Source organism: Talpa europaea (genome assembly GCF_964194135.1).
Source record: "Talpa europaea genome assembly, chromosome: 16".
Taxonomy (NCBI): Eukaryota; Metazoa; Chordata; class Mammalia; order Eulipotyphla; family Talpidae; genus Talpa; species Talpa europaea.
The window spans coordinates 22,308,409-22,326,489 of NC_140084.1; the positions used below are offsets into that span (position 1 = coordinate 22,308,409).

Genomic DNA, 18,081 nt, shown 5'->3' on the forward strand with positions numbered 1-18,081 from the left:
GCGGATAGCTTCACAGTGCTGTGCTTAACCCCTTGTGCCACCAGGGAGGCCCAAGGGGTGTGTCTAATGGGCTCCAACATAAGTGACTTCTTGCTCTGGACTCAACTGTAGAAAGAAAGACAAACTCCTACCCTGCCTGAGGGCAGTGGTGGAGGTTGAGTCAGGCAGCAGGACTCACCTCTGCTTCTTCCATAATATTCCTTCCTGGCCCTTGCAGAGGTGGGAATTTGAGAGCCTTGAGCTGCATAATTGGGCTCTGCAGTGTGTGGCCCAGAAGGCTTGTCTTGCACCTTCACTTGAATGCTGATGGAGAGAGTGGGTGTCTAGGGTGCGGTGGGCTCCTTAGTTGGGGAGGCTTGGCTCTAAAGGTGTTCTGTGTTGCCCCAGATGCAGTTACAGCAAGGCACGGTGGCCGTCAACGGGACACTGGCCTATGTCTCCCAGCAAGCCTGGATCTTTCACGGCAATGTTAGAGAAAACATATTATTTGGAGAAAAGTATGATCACCAAAGGTAATAGCAACTTTGAAAACATGAGGCTTTAGTTTTGGTTCATTCTGCAACCAAGGCTGACCAAGCAGCCATTCTGCAACCAAGGTTGACACCATTGGTAATGACTGCTAAGTGGGTTTCTGTAATGAATTCTGATTAATCGTTCATCAGATCCAAATGAGTGTTGGTTTTTCTCTGCCTGACTGTGTTGAGAAGTACCTTCATCTGTAAGTGGTGGATGGAACCAGCTCTCCATCCCCAGCATGCTCTGCCCTTCTCTGTAATGGAGCTTGTGTTGTCTGACTGGAGGATGAAACTGGCAATTTTGTTTTTGGCCAAGTAACCAAAATACTGCTTGAAATTGTGAGCATCAGGTATGCAAGTGACCAGCCCTGGAATTAATGGGCATCAGAGTTATCAGGATGTCCTGATAGTGTCCTCAAAGTGATCTAAAGCAATTATATAAACAAAACTCAAGTCCTGCATAGTGTATACACTCTGGACCATTATTTTGAAATTCTGGAAAGTAGGTCTTCTTACGGCTCTTTGCCAGTTTTGGTGTGCTGCCAGGTACATTCATCAGAGCCCCATAACCACCCATTTAAGGGAATCCTGGCTTCAGAGCCCAAAGAGGGAAGTTGATTTGCCCAAGTTCAAAGCTGTTACATGGCAGAATTGAGTCTTGTACTTAGGTCTTGAACTCCAGTCAGCACTGCTTGTTCCTGCTGGAGCTGCCTAATAGCTGGGTACCCTGGAGTCTCCCCACACCCCATGATGCTGGGTAGAGACACATGTTTAAGAATCGGACTTTCCAAAGTGGCCTGGACTTTCACATCTTATTGCCTGAACTCACAAATTCTGTCCTTGCTGGCCAGCCTCAGCCAGCATGTGGGCTCCCAGCAAGAGGTCTTTGTTTACTTCTCCTCTCCTCTGGCCGTGACATCCTGTCGCCAGGAGGCTCAGGCGTGGCAGGAAGGTCTGATCAGTGCAGGCGTCCTTGGCACCAGATGAACTGCTTCACTCAGCACTTCCTGGCCTGCCTTGGCCTCTGCCTCCTCCCAGCCCTGCCTGAATGATTTCTCTTTCTGCAGAAGCAGGCTAGAAGGAGGGGCTCTTGTCTACCTACTAGGATGTTTAGAGGCAAATATTTACCAAGTACTTGCAACATGCAGGGAACAACCACAGGGGACACAGAGTAGCTCAGGAGTATCTTTGCCAATGAGGTGGTCAGGTCTGGAGGGGCGGAAGGAAATGCACAGAGACGGCAGGCATCAGTGGGAAGGTGCCAAGAGGCAGAGACTGTGCTGGATCGTCTGGGTCAAAGAGAACATGAGTGGGAAGTGGGAATGGAGCTAGAATTTGGACCTAGAGGGGTGGCTCAGATACCCTTCCTCCATGGCATCCCTAGTAGAGGTTTTCTTCTAGGGTGGGCACTGTGATTCTCAGGGTACAGGAAGCAGCTGGCTGGGAGGAAGTTTAAGATGGGGTATGAGGATGGCATGGGGTGAAGGTGTGCTGAGCAATCTGCGTCTCATAGTCAAAGGTTGGTAGAGGCGAAGACATTAGTAATAGGGACACAGATGGAGAATGTGCAAAGCTTTGTGCATTATGAGTGTTTCACACACGTGTTCTGTTTCATTCCCACAACCCACTGAGAGTTATTAGCCCAGTTTTGCAGACCGCACAATGAAGAGTGAGGGTCAGGGAGGTCCAGTCACTAGTCCACAGTCACCCAACTGGATTCCAACCCAGGTTGTTCTGATCCCAAAACCTCTGATCTTAACCCCCATGTACACCAGACCCCATGTCGTGAGATGGGTCAAGTGCAGGACAGTTCCCAGTTTCTGCTCCAGGGCATTGATGCTGCTGGGGTCAGCAGGGCACTTGACGGACAACTGCTCATAACTGTCCCCTCGATCCTGTGCTGGCACCTTTTATTGAGAAAGTGTATCTGAATTGTGAGGGTGTCCGTCACTGAGCACCAAGAGAGGGTTTTGATGATGATGGTGATGATGATGTATCAATCAGTCAATCAACCAACCAACCAGTCATCTCACCAATCAGTTACTAATGCAAACTTGTGAGGAAGGCAGCCCATCAAGTGGGACAGAAACCTAGGCCCAGGGGTGAGGCCCCGTTGCTCCTTGAGTGGGGCACAGTTTGAACTGCAGAACTGCCCCCAGGAGCCCCAGGAGTTCAGAGTAGGCATCAGTTCCAGAGGCAGCTGTGTGGGCACTGGGGTGTCCTGGGGAGACTCTTAGTGCTCCCATGATGAGAGGCCTGAACATCTGAGTTCCTACCCACTATCTTATGAATTTGACTGGGTCTCTTGGTGTCAGACGTCCCCAAGGAGTAGGTGTCTCACTGGAATGATGCCCAATGACTCATGAGCTGCCAGCTTTGCTGTCCTTTGCAGGACATGGTGCTGCCTGGCTGCTGAGAGTGGGCTCGTGCCCCGCCTGTCAGACTCCTGAAGACTGGACTCCGGGGCTAGGCAGTGGGCGATGCTGAGTGGCAAAATCTACAGCCTGGGAGGTCCAGCTCACAGGTCCTATTCCTGCTTGGCCCTCCTTAGGCATCTCAGGGGCAAAATCTCTATTCTCTGCAACCTGCTGGATAAAACGAAAAAATTTAAAGGCAAAAACAAACAAACAAAAGTGCCTGGTGGGTAGAGCGAGAAGCATCCTGGAGCAGATGCCAGGGTCCGTGGTCATCTTTCCCTCACTCCTGTTCGTGGTCTCTTGCCCTCTGCAAAACCTCCGCCAGTGACCTCAGCCCCACGGGCGACTCCTTCGCTGACTCCCAGGCCCGGTGCCAGCAGCGACAGCCCCAGTTTTGCTGTAAGGGGCGGCGTGTGCTGGTCTCGGCAGGAGTCCTGTGAAGGGAAGGGCCGGCTGGGGCCCAAGGGCAGGAGTCAAGGGGAAACACCCTTGGATGTCCATGAAGAGCAACTGGCCCCCTCCCTTGTCTCCTTGCTCAGTGATGCCAGCAGCACCTCTGGAGGCACCCAGGGTGGGAGTGGTGGTGGGACCCTCTCAGAGTGCTGATTTCTGATCTTGGGCCTGCAGGTATCAGCAGACGGTTCGCGTCTGTGCTCTGCAGCAGGACCTGAGCAGCCTCCCCTACGGAGACCTGACCGAGGTGAGGCGCCCACTGCGGCGGCTCCGTAGCTGATGCCCAGAGCAAGGGGCCCAGGCCCAGTCAGGCCCAGCTGCCTCCCAGCCGATGCCCCATAGGCCAGGCCCCAGGAACGCTGGGAAGGCCAGGTTCTACCCTCCAGAAGTCTTCATCTAGGTCCGCTCTTGAGGGCTACCACAATTGCAGTCACTCCGGGGCTGCCCTCACTCTGTTGGTCATCTCAGGGAAGGTTCCTCACAGCGGGGTCCCTCTCTGTCCGCAAAGACAGAGATCGGGTGTGCTGCATTGTGGCTGGGGTCTCAGATCCTTCTGGCCTCTCTGGCTCACGGCCCAACCCAGGAGTATAAGGGTCACCTCGAAACATGGCCTCTGGGTGCATGTCCCGAGAACTGACTCAGCCCCAGGCTGAGCTTGCCAGCCCAAGTGACAGGGGAGTCACTGTGCCATTCTCCTGCCTCCCCACCCCGGAATGCCCCCTGCACTGTTGTCTCCCGGAAAGGACCAGGGCGCTTACGTGTCCTGGAGGAGGGCCGGTTCAGAACACACCGCCTTTCTTTGCCTCGATGTGCCCGGATTAAGGAGTGGACCAGCACAGCCTCTGCCTGGTGCCATTTTTATGTGGCTAGCTCACCACCCACTGTCCCCCGATAACATGTGGGCTCCCAGCAGATAGGGCCTTGCCTTTTCCTGTTTCCTGTGTCCCGTTCCAGTGCTCAACCCAACGCCTGGCTGAGCATAACAGGGGCTCATTTTGGGGTCAGCAGCCTAGGATCTTCTTCCTTTCAGCAAATATATACTCTGGCGCAGGCCTGAGGGATGTAATGGTGAATAAGCAGAGACGGCTCCATCTTCATTCAGCGGGGTTGCTTGGTGGGCTGGGGAGTTGATCTGTAAGTCAGCACACAGAGAGCTCCCGTCTACCTGCTCCAGCCAGTGCCTGCTCCGTCCGCTTGGCCACTACCCCAGGGTTTTCTACTCAAAAATTCCCTTTAGGGTTATTGGTCAAGTCAAGAGGCAGCCCCTGCCCCTGGGTTATGCTGGGCTAGGGCTATTGTGAGGCAGGTCCCTTACTCAACATCAGAAAGAACTTGCCCACGAGGCCTCCTGCAGAAGTGGCACCTTCTGCTCCCCAGAATGCCTGGTGAGGCAGGGCCCCTGGAGCAGCAAGGAATGAGCCATCTGCGGAAGGGCCTAGAGATGCCCCAGAAAGCCCAGGGTGGAGGGTGGGGCCTGTGATGGCCAGTAGCATTACCCCTGTCTGCAGATCGGGGAGCGGGGCCTCAACCTCTCCGGGGGGCAGAGGCAGCGCATCAACCTGGCCCGCGCCGTCTACTCTGACCGTGAGCTCTACCTGCTGGATGACCCCCTGTCTGCCGTGGACGCCCACGTGGGGAAGCACGTCTTTGAGGAATGCATTAAGAAGACCCTCCGGGGGAAGACGATCGTGCTGGTGACCCACCAGCTGCAGGTGACTAAGGGCCCACATGATCACAGGATGGGCATGCACCTGGTGCCAAGGTCTGCCTAGACCCGCCTCTCCCAGTGGAGTCCCCTCACTGGAGGGCTGGGGAGGAGCAGGATGCACCTGCCTGCTTCTATCGGGGCACAGCCTCTGTTTGTCCTTCCTCTGGGCTCCAGGGAGCCAGGACACTTCCTTCATGAGAAGGTAGATTGTCCAGGAGCAGTGGACTCTGTCTGTGGAGTGGACAGGGCGTCTCCACCTCTGTGCACTGTGTGGGGAGATGGGAAGCCAAGTGGAAAAGGGGATTCAGACCCACCCTTCCTTCAGGCTGGACAGGCCTGAAGCCAGGGGCACCTGCTGGGGTGGGCATGACAGGGCATGGTGGACCCCTTGGGTGAAAGGGCTGTGGTCCCGGCATCGCGGCCCAGAGGAAAGGGGCTGGGGTCAGGACTTTGGGCCTGAGAAGTGAGAAGTCCTCCCTGCTGAGGGCTCCTCAGGCTTAGGAGCAGGAATCTTGCTGAGGAAAGTGACTGAGCGTTCACTGAAAAAGCTTGAGAACTGGCAGGATGGGGCCAGTTCTTACTGTCAGCTCTGCATAAGGGTCAAGAACCCCTGGTGCGAATCCAATGCCCTCTCTACTCTGAGACAAGCCAGGTTTCCCTGTCCTACACTGCTCCCTCTCCATAGCCGGTCCCGAGAGAGAGAGAGAGAGAGAGAGAGAGGGAGAGAGAGAGAGTGTGTGTGTGTGTGTGTGTGTGTGTGATTCCTGTCAGAGGAGAGAGCCCAGGGGACAGACATGCGCTGAGGGGCCTGTTGGGACAATAAGAGCTGAAGCTCCATCTTCTTTTCTCCCCTGCATCTGTGGGGAAGTGCTCGTCAGGGATCTGGTTGGGGGTAAAAAGCAAGTCCCATGGATGAGTCAAGCTGGGGCAGTGGCCGCAGGGCAGTTGCATGGTTACAGGAAGCTCTCCCTAGCATTTTTAGGATCCTCTGTCAGTGGCCAGAAGAACCAGTCAGAGGAGGGAAGTGTCTTAAAGACCCAGGGAAGCCAGGCCTTCCCACCCTGTGGCTCTGCCCTCAGTCTGTGCCTACAAGGACCGTGTTCTCAGAAGAAGCCCCAAGCATTGGAGTCATGCATGTGGTGGCCCGGGGTTCCCCTGTGCGCCATCAGGCAGTGTCATCTGGGCTGGTGTAGGCAAAAGAGCCTCGTTGCTCTGCTGCCAGGGGTCAGGGTGGAGCAGAAGGTTGCATTTCTTCTGGAGCCACATGAGCAGACAGGCTCTTTCCCAACTAGGGAGCTAGATGTGGGGACCATAGCTCTGTACTCCAAGGGTCCAGTCCCTGAAGACCCCTGCAACATGAGGGCTGTTCTCCTGAGGGGTCCTGGCATGTGGAGGGGGATTCTTGGCACCTGACAAATGTGTGTTTCCAGGAGTCCTCACCTCAGTCTTGGTCCAGTGTTTGGACCTCACTCACCTGGCTCCAGACTCAAGCATTTTTTTCACCAAGGTCATTTTACCTTCCTTTTCACATGTTGACAATTCAAGCAGCCACCAGGTGGCACTGGAATTTCGGTCCAGCTGTCCATTGTTGGGGAGGAGGGGGTTCAGAGTTCTGGAACTGGATCTCCCGGGGGCTTTCCTAGAACATATCTCCACTGCTTTTACTCTTGGGCCCACTGGCAATTCAGATGCTTCCGTGAGCCCGGCAGTGCAATTGTTCTTCTATTACTTGAGAAAACAAATGAAATGAGGCTGGTGTCCAGCCGCTGAAATCTATCCCAGGGTCAGAAATTGTGAATTTGCAGAGCAAAACTGCTCAAATCTTGTAGAGTCTCACTGAAGAGAGCTGCAAGCTTGTGAGTCAGAGGAGCTTCACCGGGAGTTCTGGGGCTGGAGTGGACACCCCCATGCAGGTTGCAAAGGCTGTGGGGCTGTCACAAGCCCCTATCTGTGCCTCAGTCTCCCCATCTGGAGAGTGGGCTGATAATAAAGCTGTCTGCTTTCCTGACTGGGTTGGGGAGATTGAGAGATGAGAGATGACATCGGGCTTTGAAAAGTTAGAAGGTACGATGAGGAGTAGGAGATTATTTTCAGGAACAGGAGTGTCTTTCAGAAAGTGTCTCGTCTAGAAGTAAGAGCCTGATTGGGCTGTGCAGGAGAGTTCAGAAGCTGGTAGTTCAAGGGAGGCTGAAAAGTTGGAGGTGTCCAAACTCTCCAACTGCTGTCCCTTGGCCTTTTGGTCTTCTTCCCACTCCCAGTCAAGTGGACGGTGACCCAATGTAGCTCTTTCAAGCTTCTAACCAAGAGGGTCAAAGGATGACCTTGGGTGGACCTAAGATATAGGGCAGGCCTCTGACTGAGCTGGAGAGGCTTCCTCAGGCTGATTCGTCTTAATCTCCTGGCCTTTTCCCCCAAGGAGTGGCATCCTGCCCTTGGATGGGTTGATCTTATGGGGCAGGTGGGGTGGAGAATCCAGTCTCCTTCCAAAATGAAAGGAAACCCCCTCTTACCAGAACCCTTTGATCTTGGGAGTGATATGCAAACGAAGGGAGCTCAAATCAGAAAAGCAGTAGTGCTTCCTGGCAAAATGTAGGGTGCCACCATCAGACAGAGCTATAGCCTCATCCTTTGGATAAAGCTGGTGTTAACTCCTGGGGCCGGGGCGCGGCATGGGCCAGGCCCCAAGCTCTGCTTCTCCTGGCCTCTCTGAGACAAAAACATGGACTTAAAATGTCATAATGTTATAGGGCAGCTCCGATATTGAACGGGTTGCCTGGCTGTGGGTCCTCACCCGCGCGATTAAAAGGGACTTATGAATACTCCACTACAGGCACACACAAAAGGTTAATAAAAGGTTTATTTACAAGGGAAAAGGAAATAAGGAAAATGTACAATTCAGGGAGAAAATGGGGAAATAAAGTCTTTAATGCGTCCTACCCGATCCGACGACCTGGAAACCCAAAGGCACTCTCAGAGCTGGCCGGACGCTGCGAGCTGGCGGAGAGCCAAAATGGGGGACCCCCTCCAAAGCCCACATGTCTGGCTTTATACCAACCTGGCTGCTTAACCCCACTCCAGGTCCCAGCCACCTTCCCTTGGGTGGTGATGGGATTTGGAGTTCCCAGTGTCTTTGGCTTTGGCCTGGGGTGGGGGTGGAGTCCACAAAGCCTGTATGGAATTAGCTTTAGGACATGCTTTTCCCCCTAACAATTAGAGTGGAAGCCATGGCTAAGCTAGGAACCCCCTCTGCACTGGATCACACTGCGGTGACTCTGTCCATTTCACACTCCAAAGCCCCGGACCCAATTTCTTAGGGCAGCTCACACAGACAACAGTAGCAAAGGAAAACTCAGTGTGCTCTCTGTGACAGCCCCCCAGAGTGCTCATGACACCTGTGGGTGTGAGATCAGTGCTTCCCAACTGGGGGGCATTTTGGTAGTGTCTGGAGACATTTTTGCTCATTGTAACTGAGGGCTGAAGGGAGGGATGCTACTGGCATGTGGTGGGAGGAGGCCAGGGAGGTTGCTAAACATCCTACAATGCCCAGGACACCCCCACAAGAAAGAACGAGCTGGTTGTCAGTGTTAGTAGTGAGCCTGAGAACCCCCAGTCCTAGATGAGCCTGGGACGCCGCTGGGTGGGAATAGAGCACGGCATGCTCCTCTCTTACCAGAGTTCACCGTAAGTCGCTTTATTATCTCTGCAGCTCTTGGAGTCTTGTGATGAAGTCATTTTGCTAGAGGATGGAGAGATCTGTGAAAAGGGAACCCACAAGGAGTTAATGGAGGAGAGAGGGTGCTATGCAAAACTGATTCACAACCTCCGAGGCTTGCAATTCAAGGTAACTGTGAACTCGGGTGCGAGAGATTGGGTGCCTTCCCTCGTGGTTTCCAGCCAGAGACCTTCTGTCATTTAATTTCATTTTGTCTCCAGGATCCTGAGCACATTTACAATGCAGCGATGGTGGAAGCCCTTAAGGAGAGCCCTGCCAAAAGAGATGAAGATGCTGGTACAATCAGAGTTCGAATCACACCTCTCTTACTGCCCGGGGCTCACGAGTGGACACAGATGATCTCTCTCTATTTCTCACCCTAGCTTTGGCTCCAGGAGATGAGAAAGATGAAGGGAAAGAAACTGAAGCAGACTCAGGATTTGCAGATGTAAAAGGTATTTACCGTTCATTCCCTCGGTTACGTAGTCTTAAATATTCGTTGGCATCTGCCACTTGGGCTGAAGTGTGGGCACAGTGTATGTGTCCTTCTGGTGCAGCTAGAATCGTGTGAGCCTGGGGTTCAACTGCCTGAGCCCAAATTCTGGCTCCACCAACTTAATAGTTTTATGATGTTGAGGAAGATACTTGGTCACCTTACCTTCGTGTCTTAGTCCATAAGACAGGGGAGTGACGGTGCAACCTCATAGGTTCTTGCAAAGATTCCACGAGACTGTACATAAAATGATTAGCACAAGATCTGCCATAGCAGTTATTATTATTGTTAGCAGATCCACGCAGTGCACAGAGCTTAATCAGAGGCACAAGCACACACAAGAGTTGCTTCCCTCTCTATGGGGAACGTTGAGAAAGGATTGTGTGGGGCTGTGAAGAGATGGAGATAGGCTAAGGTCATTATTCTTTCAACAAATAAGGACTAAGCATTCTACTATGTGCTGAGCTAGGCTGAGAGGAAAAAATATGCCCCTGTCCTCAGGATCTATGGTCTGCTGGATGTCCCAGACGAGTAGATAATCATGGGAAACTGTGATAAGTGTAATACTGGCTTGGAGTGGGAGAACTTCACTGAGGGGGTGACTTTGGAGTGGCCCCTGCAGGATGTGTAGGAGTTTTCCAGGAGACACCACAGTGAGAGGGTGGGGGTAGGGGAGGACTTGGGGTTGAAGGCATGAGGAATTCCTGGAAGGCAGAGATGTGGGAGATGAGTCCACATCTTCTGCAATCAAACTGCTTTTTCTGTTAGGCACTCTTACCTTCCCTCCTCCACCTAGTCAGCATCTGGTGAGCACCTGTCTGTGTCCTGGCTTCTGCTGGGTCTTGACATGGCAGGAATCAAAATCTACAATCTCTGTCTTCCAAGTGCCTTCAGTGGGGTGGCTACGTTAGAGTTCTGTTCCTCAAGTACTTGTAGCTGAAAAAAAAAAAAAAACAACTCACTGTATTTCTTTAAATTGAGGCTGCATCCACTTTAAGATCGCCATCATTTCGTGTACCACTTAGAAAAATCTCTGCCAATTAGACAACATGGCATGCCACTGAAGGGAAGGCACACCCCAATTTCAGGGTATTAAAAAGTGAAAAAAAAATGTGAGTCTTTGAATTGATGGAGTTTGGCACCATGAATGGTGCTTGTGACAAAAGCAGGCACATTTGGCAAGACAACGTATTTTTATAGCTCTGGAGGCTCCCAAGGCAGAAGTGAGATACCAACCTTTTCTTCATGCTTTTCCTGGGCAGTTCCAGGCCGCCCAGGATGCAGGTTCCTATGGAGAGAATAAATTCTGCCCCTCTTTGCCCCATCGCTCCTTTTTCTGACAAGGGGAGTGAAACAAGGCGCTGTGAAAATCACAGGAAGGGAACTGGTTACAGGTGGTGGTGCCAGCCACATGGGTGCGTTTTCTAAAGTGCCAGGAAGGTGAGCAGAGCGTGGGCAGTGCGCCAGGCCGGGCTGTGGGCTGCGGGGCACCTCACCAGCTCCTTTTGAGCTCCAGGACGCCATTCATTAGGCTCTGCCAACCTGCCAAGGCATCTCCCTCATTTGCCGGTCTCAGAAAGAAATACAATGAGTGAAAGTCAGACTGAACATTTTCAAAGACATGCAAAGGTTCCCAGGCAGAGTGTAAATGGCGGCTCCATTCATGGGAGCGCCTTTGAGGTGCAGAGAGCCGGTGTGCAGGGTGCCCCCTGGCCTCCTGCATTTATCTGTTTATAAGAGCCAAGCTTGGTTCACTTGGTTCACGTCTGTTTGGAGTGACATTTTCACTCTTTTCTGCGGAGCACAAGAAGAAACATGCTTTCAGCACTGGCTGCTGTTTTACCCCGTATCTCTGTACCTCTGAATGGTGTTTCCAAGGGAAATGAACAGTCATGTTCCCTTCCCTTTGGGAAATAGAGAAGACCTGGACAGCCACGTCGAGGGACCTGGAGTCCACACAGCTGCTGAGAGGATGCTCTGGGTTTGTTCTCCTTGACATGAGCTCCAGAAAGGCTGGAGCTGCCTCCTTGTTCACCCTGCAGTGGACGCTGTGGGGGTTCTCTCTGGTGGCTGCCAGCCCCAGGTCAGGTTGGAAGTGCTGAGGTGTTCGCCCGCCAGGGAGGAGCCTTCACACAGTGGTCCATGAGAGTTGCTGCAGAAACATCCCAGAGATCCCTCTGATCACGTGTTAAACCTCTGCGGTGAATGTTCTAGAGCGGCTTGGGATTTCTCCACATGGGCTTAAGCTCCAGGCGCCCACAGGTAGGCCGGTTTGATGAGGCATCTTTTATTGTTGACATCCTATTCCTTCCCCACTCCCTGCACCCCTCAAAATTTTCGCATATTCATATCCTCTTCTTAGGCTCTGCTTCTGGAAAGCTAGACCAAGACAGCCCCTGTCTTCCCAGCACATAGTAGGTGCTTAGTCACTATTTCTGGAAAGACTTACAGCCACTTGCGCACAGGACTGTAATGAGGACCAAATACGATGAGCAGAGGCGTGTTGTAATTATAGAGCACAGGGCAAACTCAGGATGGCCTTTGCCCTTAGGTGGGTGTGTGTGTGTGTAGAAGGGGTGCATTTGCCCCCTAAGGCTTTCACCCCCACTGTGGATGCCACAGGACTTGTGTTTGTCTCCATAGTTCCTCTGCACCAGCTCGTCCAGACTGAATCCCCCAAGGAAGGGACCGTGACCTGGAAAACGTATCACACGTATATCCAAGCTTCTGGAGGTTCAGTATAAAACAATGGATTTCTTGGTTTCATTTACATGAAAAGAAATCCGTTCTTAAACCACTGGGCTCATGCTTTATGATTTCTTTAGCAATTACTCTCTGCCAGAGCCATTTATCAATGCTTTTATTTTCCTCCCTTAAAAAATCCAAAGTCTGATAATACAGCCTTTTAAATGGAATCATCCTTTATCTCCATTAAAGCTGCCAGACTCTATTTGTCGGAACTGAGTGAGCAGCAGTATGAACCAGCGAGGGTTCTTCTGCAACCTCGCTCTCTCATCGCCGGGTACAGCAGCAGTCAGCCCATTGGCTGCCTTCAATGCAAGATTTCCGTCTCGGTGTGCAAAACATACCTTGTTGTTTCATTCCCTGTCTCTCCCTAGCAAGGCTGGGGTTTTCTTTGTTTGTTTTTAAAGAATACTGAGTCGCTTCTATGAAAGCGCTTGTTGGTGGGATGTCTGCGTGTTGATGATTCCACTTTCTAACCCAATGGAATAGATGTTCTCACTGGAGTTTGGAGTGGGGGGGGGCACCCAGCCTTCTCACATCAGTCTGGAAGGTGGTCCTAGGGGTGGCGGCCCTTCTGCAGGCTCAGGATCTTCCACCAGGGTTGAGCCCTGAGAAGGTAACCCCCAGGGTCTCCTCCTCCTCTTGCAGGATACCTGCCCTCTCTCTATGCAATATCCCTGTTCTTCTTGATGATTGGCAGCTCTGCCTTCAGCAACTGGTGGCTGGGCCTCTGGTTAGACAGGGGCTCGCAGGTGAGTTTCCCTTTGGCAGCGGAAAATACTGTTTCCATAGCTGATGGAGAATCTGAGTTCTCCCAACACCACATGATGGGCTCACTTTCCCTCCTATTCCCACGGTCCCTTTGTGCAAAGTTGAGGTCAGTTGAAATCCACCTCGATATTTCAAGGTGGTTATCTACATGCCACCTTCAATTTTAAAGAGGTGGCTAAAGTACACTGTGTCTGGCAAATGTGGCCTGTCTGTGGGTCACCCTGGACAGGATGAGGACCAGTTTTGCAACCTCTATTGCAAGGCACCCTGAGTTGGGGCTGGCCCGGACCGGGGAGGTCTAACACAGATGTGTGTCTTCCTGTCCCTGAAGAGAAATTGGCGTCTTATCCTTGACAAGGCCCAGAGGCAGAGGGTTCCACTTGATTCTGTTCCCCAAAGTCCTTCTACAAGAATGAGACCTGCAAGGTCCGACTCAGCCCCTGGCTACACTGCAGAGCCCTGGGATCTGTCTCCAAGGCCCTCGCCTAGGCCATGGTTCCCCCTGGGAAGGACCGATAAGTCTGTTCTCACTCTGGCTCCAGCTTCTGGCCAATGGTTTCAGAGCTTTCTGGGAGGCCCTGGGGAATGTTGTGGGGCTGCCTGCCCACCCTGCAAGATTACATTTTGGTACAGTTCTGTTGCTATGACAACCAAAGTGAGGAGGCACTGGGGAGATGAGGGCAGGGGAGAGGCAGCTACTGCCCTCTGGAGTTTGGCACAGCTTCCTGAGGTCGTCGTCACAGGAGAAGCCAATGGGTGGCCCAGGGAGAAACCCATGAGTGGCCTGCTCTGCCCAGAGAGAGAACCATCTCTGGAAGGCACATGTCCCCCCCATCCTCACTGACACTCGAAGTGCCCTGTCCTTGGAGAGTCCAAAGTTTTGGCTCAAGGTGGAGCCTCCCCAGTGGGCCACTGGTCAACAGAGCGTGCAGCGATGGTGGCGCCCTGGCCCAAGCCTCGTGCACCCGGGCACAGAGAATCCTCCTCTTCAAGCTGGGCCTCTTGTCAATTAACTCCCCAGGGAGGCTTCTGCTTTTATGGCTGTTCATCCATCAGCTGCCACCTCTGGTTTACATTTCTGCTGTTGCTGTAATCAGCAAAATGGCATTTAGAAGAAAGATGCTTGTTTGTGCCCCAAAGGCAGTCTTGACTTTTAGCACCAGGCTTGAAGAAAAATGAAAACTGCCAATTCCTCCAGAGGAGGAGGTGGCCTCTCCCCAGAGACACCGGCAAAAACGCGTGCTCTATCTGAGCAGGGCGGAGCCACACAAGCACCTTTGAGTCCTCCCAGACCCCTTGGCTCACTGCCTCCTCCCTCTCCCCACCAGGTCCCTCAGGCCAATGGCCAGTGTCCTCCCAGGTGTCCCTGAGAACGGGAAAGGGAGGGTGCTGTGTAGCTGGCCCGTCATACAGTCTCTGGCCCCAAGTCTCCCCGAAGACATGGTGGCTCTGCCAGGCAGGCAGGTCCTGAACCCCTGACTTATTGGGACTACCTGAGGGCTGCTCAGTTAGCTTCTTGGTGTCCAAGTTTCCTTTGCTTTTGGATCTTCCTGGATCAGCCTCACCTCTGGGCTCCTGAGGTGCAGTTACTGTACAGGATGGCTGCCCTGTGTCTGCTTTGCTTTTCCTTTATACCTCCTTGGTCAGATGCCCTTTGGCATCATGGAGGCCCAGCAGGACCCGTACAAAGCTCAGAGGCCCCCAAAAGGAACCGATTTGATTTGACCAGCTCACTCATTCTTAACAGTTATGCACCTATTTTTAGTTTCTTCTTTTTGGCAAGACTCTCTGGAACATTCCCGTTCTTTGGACAGCTGACTGGTTCTTGGTGCTGTTTCTTGTTTTCCCCCAAAGATGACCTGCGGGCCCCAGGGCAACAAGAGCGCATGCGAGGTGGGTGCTATGCTGGCGGACACTGGGCAGCACGTGTACCAGTGGGTGTACGCAGCCAGCATGGTGTCGGTGCTGGTGTTTGGCATCACCAAAGGCTTCACGTTCACCAAGACCACCCTGAAGGCCTCCTCCTCGCTGCATGATCAAGTGTTTGACAAGGTACAGCTGTGGGGGCTGCACGTGCATCCGGTTAACCGCTCGACAGGGCTGTGCTGGGCTCTGCCGATACCACCTCAAGGAACCCCCGGTCCAGTGTGGGAAGAGTGTCCCAGTAGAAGATGATCAATGGTGAAGGCCAGCTCCAGGGAGTTGTGGGGATTCACCATGGGCCAACGGGCTAGGATTGGGGTGGGGTGGGGCAGTTGAACAGTTTCCCTACGGACCCCAACAGGAGCAGACACACATAGCTAAGAGGACATCTCCTTTTCAAAGGGTCCTGAGAGTTTCAGGGTCTCAGGAAATGCTCCAGACCCTTCTCATTCTACTGTAGCATTGGGGGAGGGGGGAAGGGCAGGGGGAGAACCCTGAGAGCAACTCAGTGGAGATTGGCTTTCATTGCCTTTGGGCACAAAATCCCTCTCTCCTGCAAAGGCAGTCCAGGATGATAGGGAAGCCTGGCCCCAGGGGCTCTCCCTGGGGGCGCCAAGACTGTCTCCCATCTTCACTCTCATTCCTGAGCAGTGGCCACAAGAATGGGGTGCATGCTCACTTTCCAGGGCCCCCTGGCTCTCTGGGTCAGACAGACCCTGGAGCAAAGCTCAAGCTCACCATCCCAGCCCGCAGAGTGCCTGGGGTGCTCTGAACACACCTCCACCCTGCCTCGCTGTCATTACCCACAGATCTTGAAGAGCCCTATGAGCTTCTTTGATACGACTCCCACCGGCAGGCTAATGAACCGTTTCTCCAAGGATATGGATGAACTGGACGTGAGGCTGCCGTTCCACGCAGAGAACTTCCTGCAGCAGTTTTTTATGGTGGTGTTTATTCTCTTGATACTGGCTGCGGTGTTTCCTGCCATCCTCATAGTCCTGGCTTGCCTGGCTGTGGGCTTCATCATTCTCCTACGGTAGGTGACGCTCTATTTAAAAAGGTGCAAACAGGAGAGGTCTGCTGTGCCATGTGGGTAGCTCCCTGGCCCGGGATCAAACTCGTGCTGCAGTGGCTGTGAATAGCTTCATAGGTTGCGTCTTAACCCTTTGTGCCACCATGGAGTCAGCAGTGTATTTCAGTCAGTCTGCATGTTCTGCTCCCCACTCTGTCTCTGGTGAATCTTCTCACACCCCTGCACCTCTGGCCTGCACCCCAGCTCTTGTATGCATAAATAAATAAATCTTTGGGTAAATAAAAGGAGCAAACAAAACTGATATCTATTTGGTTAATTGCACAAGGACCAGGAAGGATCTGGTGACAGTGAGTGCTTGTTGTCTTCTCTGAGTGGTGGGGTACGTTGGTTTTTAGTTTTGACAAAAATGCCAGGTGCTAAGAGCTTTTAGCCTCCAAGCATTCTTGTGAGGCAGATGTTATTGGGAAGTTAAGTCACTGGTTCCTGGAAACTAGTAACCACGGCTGGTTTCTGTCCACTGTCATGTTCATAACCATGGGGACCTGCCATGCCTGCTGCTGGAGGAGAAAGGAGACCAGGCCTCAGCTCCCCGAGCCTCACGAGTAGCCTCTTATATCCCCATAAGCATTGACACGTTGAAGAAAGGCCTCTGGCTGCAGCTCTGCACTGGAGAGTCCTCCTGAGATGTCTCTTGCCCAACTTCACCCCCACCCTGGCGGGGTTGCAGGGGACAGCGTGGGTTCCAGTCTCCCAGGAACCCCGGCTCCTCCCTGTTCCTGGGACTAGTGAGGAGACTTCTCAGCAGGCAGCATGGTGGATATTGTGTGAGGTCAAATGTGGAAGCCAGAGAGCTCTGCACCAGGCCCCTGCTCTGCAGCGCCACCAGCAGGAGGACCTTGGTGAAGACAGAAAAACACTACTCTCCTCAGTTTCTCAAGTGGTCATCATTAAAATATGCACCTCACTGGTTCCTCAGGGTGCTGGTGACCCAGTGAGTCAACCGGGCTGGGAGCATCTTGTCAGTTAGAAATGGAACACAATGTCACATGCACTTTGAGCTCCTGTAAACCTCAACAAAATGTCTAATGTGTTCCTAGATGAACCCAACCCGAGGTGGATATTGTTCCCCAAATTGTAATGCATTAAACCCACAAATCCTGAACCTGCCTCCACCTGTAAGCAGGGTTGTTTGTTTTCATCCAAAGACACCAAACTCACAGCCGAGTGTTAGAAATATGGCCACACGGGGCCTCCCTGGTTGTGCAGGTGTTAAAGACAGAGCACTATCAAGCTATCGCCAGCCACTGCAACACGAGTTTGATCCCCAGCCGGCCAGGGAGCTACCCACATGGTGCAGCAGACCTCTCCTGTCTCGCCCGCTGCTCCCCTCAGTAGTGTATTTCAGTCAGGCTGCCTGTTCTGTTCCCCACTCTGTCTCTGGTGAATCCTCTCACCCCCACACCTCTGGCCTATACCCCAGTTCTTGTATGCATAAATAAATAAATCTTTAAGAAAAAAAAAGAAGTATGCCCATGGTGTGGAGAGTGTGGAGAGCCACTGGATTGTGGAATGGGAGACTCCAGAAAGATCAAGAGAGGATTGTGGAATGGGAGACTCCAGAAATGTGGAGTCCAAATGAGAGATGGGATGTGGCTGTAGCTGTCAGAACAGAAAAGGGAGGTAGAAAGGAAAGCCGTTTCCATGCTAGGCATTAGGCGTAAAGATGGTGCCTTGATTTCCCCACAGCATTTTTCACAGAGGAATCCAGGAGCTCAAGAAGGTGGAGAACATCAGCCGGTCCCCCTGGTTCTCACACATCACCTCGTCCATGCAGGGCCTGGGCATCATCCACGCCTATGACAGGCAGGAGGACTGCATCGCCAAGTTAGTCTTGGGCTGGATATGCTCCCGGGGCTCCCCACTTCACACCGTACCCTGATCTGATGACTTTTCTGGGAAGGTCTGGGTTGCTGGGTCTCCCTGGAGATGAAGAGCCGCCAGAACCCAGGAGACGCTTTGAGGCACTTGGCCCTTCTTCTCAGTGCCTGAGGGCCCCGAGAATGCAGGGCCCTTCACCTCCTTTATATGTTTTATGCTTCATGCCAAGTAAAATGTGTACAATTCAGGGAAATAGGAAAAAGTAGGGAAAAGGAGAAAAAAATCACCAATAATTCCCCAACATAAGTTTTCTTAATATTCTTTCTTTCCAATTCACTTTCCTTTTCTGAAGTATTTATACTCATTTTTGTGTTGTATTTTTAAATAGCATTTTAATTTATAAATTTTAAAGGCCACAATCCATTTCATTTAG

General features: G+C 52.5%; 1 protein-coding gene across 1 annotated transcript in view; it reads left to right on the forward strand.

The window, feature by feature from the left end:
* The window catches only part of ABCC12 (ATP binding cassette subfamily C member 12), a gene marked incomplete at both ends in the record, with an annotated part of 63,634 nt that overhangs the window by 28,364 nt on the left and 17,189 nt on the right, over positions 1-18,081 (forward strand). Inside the window, 11 exons of the mRNA XM_084257079.1 lie at positions 388-512; positions 3,560-3,632; positions 4,894-5,097; positions 8,800-8,934; positions 9,027-9,102; positions 9,189-9,260; positions 11,942-12,031; positions 12,692-12,795; positions 14,669-14,866; positions 15,547-15,773; positions 17,517-17,654. Of these exons, the coding sequence (XP_084113205.1) occupies positions 388-512; positions 3,560-3,632; positions 4,894-5,097; positions 8,800-8,934; positions 9,027-9,102; positions 9,189-9,260; positions 11,942-12,031; positions 12,692-12,795; positions 14,669-14,866; positions 15,547-15,773; positions 17,517-17,654 (1,442 nt within the window). The remainder of the gene's footprint in view (positions 1-387; positions 513-3,559; positions 3,633-4,893; positions 5,098-8,799; positions 8,935-9,026; positions 9,103-9,188; positions 9,261-11,941; positions 12,032-12,691; positions 12,796-14,668; positions 14,867-15,546; positions 15,774-17,516; positions 17,655-18,081) is intronic.